Source organism: Leishmania donovani, chromosome 16 (genome assembly GCF_000227135.1).
Source record: "Leishmania donovani BPK282A1 complete genome, chromosome 16".
In the NCBI taxonomy this organism is placed as follows: domain Eukaryota; phylum Euglenozoa; class Kinetoplastea; order Trypanosomatida; family Trypanosomatidae; genus Leishmania; species Leishmania donovani.
Genome location: NC_018243.1, coordinates 612,600 through 622,609, shown reverse-complemented (window position 1 = coordinate 622,609; position 10,010 = coordinate 612,600). Strand labels below are relative to the sequence as shown.

Here is a 10,010-nt window from a genome sequence, read left to right as displayed (position 1 = left end):
GGACGCGGCTCCCCCGGCCCTCACACTGCCTTTGCTGGTGGTGCGGAGCCTGAGAGCCACCCCGAGCTGCATGCACCTGGGGTGGGGACCGGCATGATGTGAGCGGCTGTGAGGCGACGTGCGAAGCGGAGCTGGGTAGAGTTTGGTGCAGGGGCCGCGCTCTCAGATGACTGGGCCGGCAGCATTCTAACGCGTGTCTCCCGCTGCACCGCACCAGGCGATGGGGGCCTGCGGCATTCCGGCTTCGGCGGCGTTTGAGCCCGTGTTGCACGGCAGCGAAACGGGCATCTTGAAAGAAGGCGAACGCAATACTCGACTGTTGGCCGTGTGTTGTTCTCTCCTCCCGAACTCCTTCACTGCCATCGAAACACTCCTTCGTCCGCGTCACTTCAACACATGCGAAGCAGCGGCCTCGCTCCTTGCAAGTGTAGAGTCCTGCATGCTCCCACCTCACACATACGTAGATACACCTTTCACCCCCTCTTGCGTCTTATCTCCGATCCTCACCCACCCACACGCTACACATACCCACACTCATACACACATGAACACACACAACTGGACCTCTTCTGCCTCTATCTCCCACTCGATAGAGTTTTTCGTTCGTCGGTTTGCTCTTGCGTCCTCTCCGCAGTCCCCTCGGTCTCTCTCGTGCTTCCGACGCCGTTATACACGCACGCACACCTCGACCAACACACACGTACACACTGCAAAGAAGCGCACAGCACCGGAGCGACACAGGCCACGTCTTCGCCCTTCTCCCAACAGCAAACAAAAAAAAATAGGAAACGTACACCTCCATCTCGCTGTCTCTCGCTTACCCTCGTCCCCCCCTCCCTCTCTCTCGCTTTCTGTGTGTGGCGGAGCGTGTGCCGACAAGGCTGCCATTCGTCGGTGTGTGTTTATCTCATCAGAAGACGACAGCGGTCTTGCTCTTGTGTCTGCCCATCTCTCTTTTCCGCTGTCGTACTTGCTGGTGTTTTCGAGGCCCCCTCAGCAGCAGCCGGAGCAGCAGCACTCCTGCATTATCAGTGTGCGTCTGCTCTTGGTATCTCTCGTATTATTATTTTGCTTCGTTCGGTCACATCTTTTCTTCGCCGCCGCCGTCTTCCCCCTCCCTCTGCCGTGCCATTCGTGAGTACCACTACCACCACCTCTCTTGGCCTCGATGTGTGGTGCGCCCGCGCCTGCCCGTGTGATTTCTGTACGTTCTTTCCTCGTCTCTTTTTAGTTACTCACTTTCACGTTTTTTTGTCTTCGCGGTATCCTTTGCACGCGCTCGCCGGTGTCGCTTCCTTGCTTATAACCGCCGCATCGTCATCGCCATCGTCGCCAGCACGGTTCTTCCTATCTCATCGAGCATCTCTCTGCACCGCCTTTGCCTTTTTCCTCTGTTCGCACACCCACGCGCACACGCGGCACCCTCTCTGTCGCCCACCAACGAGTGAGTGCGCATGTGTGCCATTTGTGGATCTCTTTGCTGCTGCCGTCCGCTGCATCTCCCTCCCTCGCCTCTCCTCCTAGTTGTGCTTTCGCACCTCTCCCTCTCTCTCTCCCTCTCCCTCACTAGCGGGTCTGGCACCATGGGTGTGTGCTGCAGCGACTGCAAGCGCAGCGATGCTGAGAAGAACACCAAGTCGGTGGGTCAGGTCACCACCAGCAGCGGCTTCAAGCCCATGCAGAACAGTGCGCTGTGCTTCCAGCCGGTAGCCTTTGATGTCGTCGTCCCTGAAGGTGCAAACATGATGACGGCCTCGCCGCAGCGTGGTAGCGTTGTTGTTGATTGCGAGGTGAACAACTTCAGCGGCACTCTATCCGACGCGAGCCTGCACACGATTCGCGACACCATAACTGTCGACCGCAGCGGCAACACGTACGATCCGATGAACGAAACGCTTAGCAACATGAGCTTCACGAACAGTTTTCACGCGGTGGACAAGAGGGCGGTTCAGATATTCATGAAAAACGTGGCACGGCTCGCGGAGCGAAACAATAAAGGGACGATGCTGGAGGAAAGCTTGATCAGTGCCAGCATAGGGCCAGATACCTGTGCGTGCAACCGGTCCATGCTGGGCAGCCTCAACATGAGCAACATGGCCCAGGAAGATCTCGACTACATCGCTGCCGGCGCGACGCTGCAGGACCGTATAGCGCGCCTGGAGGAGGTCGAAGCGGTGCTGCGACGGTCCATCGACGGATCCTGGCGCGTGGACTCGATGCTGCTGCAGTTGGCGTGCTGCCAAATTCTCCCGACGTTGCGCCAGCGGCGCTGCCCGTGGGCAGCCGGCAGGAGCGCCACCCAAAGCAAGAGCACCGCCGCTCAGCAGCAGAGCAAGCGCAAGCCAGTGCTCGTCATTTATGCTCAAGGGCTGCAGATGGATGCCTCCGTCATCACGGCTCCCACATCTATTACTGCCTCTCGAGCCTCGCCAACTCTGCCAAGTGAGCTTTCGATAGGCAACCTGAACGACGGCAAGGAGGGCGGTGGCAACAACACCTCTATGGTGCTCGGCGCATCGAGGTCACGCGCAAGCGTGTCAACTGCCGCCACGAAGGTGCAGCAGTACGAGATGCTAGCCTTGACTTGCCGCGACATTGACCCCCACAGGGCTGACAGCGCCTTGGTGGAGAACAACACGTGGGACTTCCTCTCCGTGAGCCGCGCAGCGGCCACCCTCAACGAAGGGCGCTGCATTTTCCGCTTTTTGTGCGGCTCCCTGGCAGAGGCGGATCCTGAGACGCAGGGTATCGTCGACGCCATCATCAACCTCAGCTCCTTCGCCGACGAGGTGAAGGAGAACAACGTGCCAAAGGTGAGCGTCTATAACAGCGAGGACGCGGCCAAGTACATCGGTATCCACGTAAAGGCAATGTACATGCTTCCCGGCATCATGCTGAAAGACATCACAAAGGACCTGGTAGTGTCCGCCGAGTACCAGAAGGCGTGCCAGCCTTCTGAGAACAAGATTCAGGAATGCGAGTTGGACGACACGTTCCGCCTCACAATGACGATCATCCGCTTCGTCTTTAGTCTCACCATCCAGTTCAAGGTGTCAGAGATCACCGACCCGGCGGTGCTGAGGTCGCTCGCTGTGTGCGACGGGATGGTGCCTGCCAAGGCGCTCATGCTGGAGAGGACAAAGCGGCACATAGCAAAGGTGGATGCCACCGCGAAGGTGCGGTCGATGCTGCTCTACTACCCCGTCAACGATGGTATCTTGGTGGACAACCATACCGTCGTGCTTAACACGTCACTACCGAAGGTGGTGTCGAAGATCATGAACAACTTCGGCTCGCAGGGTGCGACGCAGTCGGTGCAGACAGCGAAGCTGACGCGCGAATACCTGCTTCAGCGCTTTGGCGACTCCCGAAGCAAATATTAGCGCCCCTCGCCCTGCTGTGCGAGCCACCGTTACGTGCGAGTTGGGGAGAGGCCCCGGGGGAGGCGGTGGGAGATGCAGCACACAAGCCTGCGACACAGACGCGCACCGAAGCCCGTGCATGGGCTCAAACACGCACAGGGCACCACGCTGCCTTGTAAAGGCGCGCCTCAAGGTACAAGCTTGTCGCAAGGGGCCGGGGAGGGGGCGGCGGCGGCCAGCACCCTGCCGATCTGTGGCTCTCCCTCTTGTGCTTCAAAATTTCCGCGGGGCCGTGAAGAGAGATCGGAGATCGCTCGCATGCTGCTGAGCGTTGCACGGACTGGGCAAGTAGCATCCGACGATAAACGCATCATACTTTTCTCAGGGCCACGATGTGCGCGTTCTCATGATCCAGCAACCCACCCCCTCCTTGCCTGCATGGCCTCTGGCGTCTATCCTGTCCTCTGCTCGCACAGCGTGGCAGCTGCAATGCACTCTCTCCTCCCCTCTCTTCCTGCAGACGATGCGCCAGCTCAACGGAACGAGTGTTTCGGCTCATCGCTTCACCAGTCACCACCCCGACAGAGACCGCCACCGTCAAGCATGTTGGGTGCACCGAGTCCGGCAGCAGGCGAATTCAGACGCCGTCTTGCACGGCTTTAGGGGTGAAGGGCACAAGAGAGGGAAGGATTCTGGCAGCCCTCTCAGCACCGGGGCAACCCGAAGGAAGCGTGGAAGAGGTGGTGCACCTCATGACTGAGAAACTTGTGCGCGAGCACCAGCTGCATGTCTCCCCGTAGATCCAGGAGGACATCATGGCTGAGGCACGTTTGGAGGAAGTGAAGAGCAGCGCAGCAAAGCCTGCAGCTCGAAAGGAGCGAAAGAGTTCGTGCATGAGTCTCGCTCGGCAAGGCGATCCGACGCCGACAGCGGAGATGCCAGGTCAGTGCCTGCCCTTCTCAAACGACCTGAGCGGTTCGAGCTGCGCACTTCTGCGCATGATGTTCCGCTTCAACAGCCATGACGCCACCCAAACGCATAATTCGTCTGTGGTCGGCCTGTCGCACCGGAGGGCACAGTGGCCCGCCCCGCGGTGGGTGAACTGCCGAATTTACTTTTTTTTACTCTTGAGGTTACGCGACCTCCACGTATCCCTTTAACAGGCTCAGGACACGGCGGCAAGCGGCGGTCGGGTTGGCGACGCGGAGAGCGCTGTCGCCGGGTTTTGCAAGAAAATCGAGGATGACGTGTAGCGTGGTGGCGGGTGCATTCCCGTCTACAACGCCCAAGGGAACGGGACAGAGCGGGTTTGGCGGATGTGGGCGAGACGGAGAGGCAGCTGAACGCTTTCGCATCTGGCCCGCTTCACAAAGTAGGTGACCAGATCACGAATCTGAAGGGGAAAGTGCGGCAAAACCAACCGCACCACGGCTACAGCAACAGGGGTCATGGCCGAGGTCGGGGCGGCTACCGAGGTGGACACCGTGGAGGCAGTGCCGAGGAGCAGCAACATTCCTCAAAAAACTGAGACAGGGCTGCCTGTCGGGTGGCCCGGAGAAGGACAAGACAATGAGATGCTCACAGGGGTGGAAGCTTGTCACGCGGGAAGACGACACACCACGGGGCTGCCTTTTCCTCTGCCAGAGTGCACGCCAATGCAGCTGTGTTGCGCGTGCCGTCGACTGACCACGCTCACGGACGACCTGACCGGAGGAGGGGTGTACCGCCAAGTCAGCACTGCGGAGAGAAGCGACTGCTGCATACCCCTGCACACGCGACATCGCTGGCCAGCCGGTATCCCCGCATGGGGGTCGACTCGCAGCAAGGCACGGCTGCGTACTTTTGGCTTCGCCTCCGTCCGTCATCGTGGGGGCCGGACGTACGCAAGACCTTCTCGAGGATGGCGGCACAGCGGCCTCTGACCTTCGTCAGGTGCATGGCGCAACAACGCCTCGGCGCTGACTGCGAGGGCTTCTCATGTTGATCTATGTGTTCGCAGACGCATCAGATGAAGCGGTACGACGGCCCCCAAGACCGTACCCATGCCGCTTGCGCCCCGGTCTTCCACAGGGACATAGCGAAAGGCGGCCTGGGGAGGCGAGGCTTCCGTGCACGGCTACGTGGACTCTTCCGTAACTGCAAAACCGAACAGACGCCTCCACAAAGGGCCGGGGGCCGTGTCCTCCCCTTTCCTTATCATGTGCGGCCGGTTTGACACCGAGGAGAACGTCCCGCTGGAGTAATCCGAGGCAACTCATGGCTGAGCGTCGCGAGGAGGACCTGAAAAGCGTCGACCAATCGTGTCCCGCTACGCAACGATGCACAGCGCGCTGATACCCCCGTGCCGCTGTGTGCTGATCGGGGGCAACCCATGAACACCGAGGAATCACCGGAATGGTCAGCAGTGCACGGCAGGATGGCACCAGTTGATGGGCAGCGAGATTCCAAATCCGGCGCCACACGTGCCCGGTGGGTCTGACCTACAGAGGAGGGTCAGGGCCAACCACCTCGTGAGGCCCGTACCCGGTGGCATCCCGCCTCAGCAGGCAGGACGGTTTGACGCTGGCGGCACCGACCGAGCCAGAGGACGAGCAAGCAGACCTCGTGCAAGGACCTCGCAGCGGCCAAGAATAAGACGAGGCGGGCGGGGTGCGCTCAAGGACGTCGACCCGGACCTGAAGCTGGCCCCAGTACGCAAAGCAGTGGCCCACCATCTGGCGCAGATCGGGAAGGGGGTCCTAAAGGAGGACATGATGCAACCAGCCAGACATGCAACGATCGAAACGGTGCGGCGACACCTGGGCTACTCCCAGCAACCTACGTTGGAGGCTGTTTGAGTGCAGCACAACGCCTCAGTCTTCCTCTCCAAGACCCAACGGGGTAGGCCGCCCGCTGCCAAACGCTCATGAATTCTCGGCATTGCCGCTAGCGAGTCACCCGAGGGAATTAAGGTGCTCCGGGGGGCCTGACCGCGGGTCAGGACGCGGGCATCTCCTCAAGCTGGCCGCCACAGTAGAAAGATGTGGCGTGGCTAGATGTTCAGGCAATCACCCACTTAGCAGTAGCAATAAGAAAATCAAATGAAGGTCCGCGGGAGGCACTCTTGTGTGTAGAGTCTTTTCCCAGCTTCAAGCACCCGCATGCCCCTCGCTCGATCCGTTCTGCCGGACTCGAGCCGCGGGATTTGGATCTCTCAATGCGAAGAAAGATAAGTTCGGGCGATGCTCAGGCGGCCTGCGCCACGCGCTCGTGCAGGATGCTCACTCCGTTATCGTGCTCTGGGTGCCAGAGCACAAAGACAGACGAAGGCTGATCCCTCAGCCGACACCCGATGGTCTCATTCGAAAGGTTTGTGGTACATCTCGTCTGAACCTCATGTCTGCCCATCCGCTGGGGATTCGACAGGGGCGCAATCCGTGCTGCAAGTGGGATTTCGATGCCTTCTGCGATGTCACCCCGCTGCGAAGGGAGGCGCACAACAGCTTCGTCTTGCGAGTTTGCAACCAGCTGTGCAGACGTTGCACCTCGTCCACCGATGCCCGCTCGAGCGTGTCCGCAGCACAGCCCATCACAAGCAAAGATTGTGGTCACTGACGCTCCCGCCAGGGCACACGCCAGGATCCACAGCGTCTTGCTGGGAGCCAGGATTGGCCAAGGGGGACGGCTTTTTCCGTGCCATCCGCGCAGTGATGCAGCAGATTCAAGTTGCAACCCTACGGATATCCCCGACCTTGCGAGGCCCTCTTAGCCACATCCGATGAAGAGCTGCTGCAGATGACGCGCGGCTCCACAACTTTCGTGGGCGAGGAGTATGAGTGGCACGCCAGCCGCAGACATGTGCGAAGCGCAGTGAAATCCGTTGCGAAGTCGAAGCTCGCGCTCCACAAGCAGCAGCGCGCGAGCACGCAAGCTTTCAGTTTTGATTGCCCTGATGATGTGCGTGGTGCGGACGATGAGGATGAGCACAGCTGATGCAAATTTCTTTGTTTTGCGTAGCCGTACACCGACGGTATATCAGCCCAGGTGGGCAGGAGGAGGGAAGAGAGCTTGATAGCCCACTCCCCCTCTTTCACTGCCGAATCGGAGAAATCCGCCCTCGCCACACTGGGTCGGCGATCGCTGGAGAGTCGATGGTGTTTCATTGCCCCCCCCCCTCCGTGTGTAGCCGCACCGATGGAAAATACCGCGTATGACCTCATTGCCTTCACGAGTGCCTCGAGGGAGGGATGAGAAGGGCGCGGTCCTATCGTGGCGAAACGGGGTTGCAGAGGCCATGCCGCACCGCTGGCTCGATGACCCAGCCCCAGTGAAAGGGTTCCGCTAAAATTACAAAACTTGAATCCTCATTTTGCGGCTAGCCACTTAACGCACAGCGAACCCTCAGCGGTCACCTGAATCCTACGCGAGCTTCGACGAAATGGGCTTTCCTCCTGGGAGCCACGGCCACTGTGGTAACCGACTACGGCGCCACCGTGCAAGCCCAAAAAGGATGCCCGACGGTTTCCGAGGCATCGGTGGTAGAGGCGTTGCCCTGAGCGGGTTTCTCGAAACGATGAACGACCTTTTCCACAATGAGGGGGCAGTCATTCTGCTTCTCTACATCATGGGGCTCTTGGGCTCAGCCGACACACCGTCTCCAGGGCCTTTCCGGTGTAGACGTGGTAAGAGCGATTCTTCGTTATCAGACTCGGGGGCTCATCCCCACTGCCACGCAGCTATGCCAGACCGCAGCACTTGTGCGAGAACGCGCGGAGGTACCGGCTGTGGTAGAGAGGGGGGCTCAAGGCTGCAGAGCCACAGAAGGCGTGCGTGCAAGGAGAAGTGGCTATGCGAAATGTGTGCGAGTACGCCAGGGAGAGCACAAGCGACTCGCGAGATAAAGCACGACCAGAAGCAGGGAGTGCACGTGTTTCTTCTTTCCGCCAGACTCTGCACCCTTAGGCGAGTGGCGACGCACAGGTGAATGATTTCCGTGCGTTCTCCACTTTCCATTTCCTTCATTTCTTTTCCTGATCCCTCCCTTCTCACCCCTGTGCGTGTGTCTGTGCATCGCGGCGTGCGCGCGTTCCTCTTCCAGGTTATATAGCTCTTTAACATCCTATGTGGACTCCTTCTTTTTCGTGTGTGCTCTTGTAGTTGTGGCTTTGGCTGCGACGGTCATTGGTGTGCTTGCGGTAGTCCTTGTGGCTCCTGCCGCGGTGTTGGACATGGGGCAGAAGGAGCGGTGAGGTGCGTCGGGTGGTGTTGGGCCCCTTCCCACCACCCTCTCCCTTGCGCGGTTCCCTCCCTAACCCTCTTCTGTTCGTTGTTGCATTTGCTTCTCTACGGACCATCTTTTTTTGTTTTCGTTTTCGTTTACCCCCTCCCCCCCCACACACACACACACACGGCTCATTGGCAGACGGCATGGGAGTGCCAGTTTGGGGGTTCATGAAGTCGCACACGTCTCCTATTTCGCCCTCTTCCGTTTTCCCACGTATGCTCAGCAGAGGCAGGCGCGGGGCACAGCGCCGCAGATACGTGGGCGCGCACAGGCACAGTATTCGTGCACATGCGGCTTGTGCAACGCGATGCCGACTCTTCGCGGCGATCGGAGCATGCGTTCACACTTACACATACTCCATTTTCACAGAAAGTTCCGTGCAAATGATGGTGCCTGCCCAAGGCTGCCGATGAGAGCAGGCTTGTGTGTGCGTATGTATCTTGGGATCCTCCCCCGCACACCCTTCTCGAGCCCTCTTCAATGCCCACTCCCTCTTTCTTCTCTCTCCTTTACCCTCACTCGTGATGGCGCCCATCACTACGGCCGCGACCGACGTGGTCAAAACACACACCCTCACACAGCCACTCTGCCCCAGACAGCAGCACCGACTCACACGATACGCATTCGACTTACTGCCCCTCCCACTCCACCCCAAGTGAAACCAAAGTGCCTTCCCCTTCCCTTGCGTCGGTTACCGTCACCACTCTTACTGATCTTCTCGATTGCTAGGTATTCCGGCATTCATCAGCGCTAGACAAGGGAACAGAGGACGACACGTGGCTTAGCAACAACGAAAGAGTACGTGTGCGTCATCTTGAGAGCCACCTGGCGCGTATTTCTGAATACGACAAACTTCCCCTCTCCCTCTCTGCACATACGCGTTCTGTATCGGAGTCTGTCTCTCCGTCTCTCTCCCTGCCGCTCCCGTTTTCTCGCGAGCCTCGCAGAACGCAAGTAGATACAGCGACACTAGCACACCCGAGCATCGTCTCGCTTCCTTTTCGTTTTCTCCCCTCTCCTTAAACGCGCGTGTGTCTTATTGTTTTCCAGTTCATATTAGATCTTGTTTTCTCTGTTGCTTGTACCTCCCTCCCCTCCCTACACCCACTCGCTGCGGTCTTCTCCTCACAGCAGGCCAGACGCCACTCCGCCTTTGCGATTCGTAGCACCTTCGCACTGTACCTTCTCTTTCTCTAAACCTGTTGTCTGCACGCGTTGTACGTACGTATCTTTTCTCGCCTTTCTCTCCTTCCCTCCCTCCCGCACTCTGTGATCTGCAGTGCGTCTGAGCGTGCGCGCGCTACTCCGTGCAGCATTTCGTTCTTGTTAGCTCGTACACCGCATCCGCACCCACACCCCTCTTCCCTTTCCCGCGCTGTGCCCTC

General features: G+C 59.1%; 1 protein-coding gene across 1 annotated transcript; it reads left to right on the top strand.

The window, feature by feature from the left end:
* Positions 1–1,454: 1,454 nt before the first annotated feature.
* LDBPK_161580 (hypothetical protein, conserved) lies at positions 1,455–3,383 on the top strand (the record flags this gene model as incomplete). Its single annotated transcript, XM_003859794.1, has 1 exon — positions 1,455–3,383. The coding sequence occupies one exon, from the start codon at positions 1,455–1,457 to the stop codon at positions 3,381–3,383; it is 1,929 nt and encodes a 642-aa protein (XP_003859842.1).
* Positions 3,384–10,010: the final 6,627 nt, after the last annotated feature.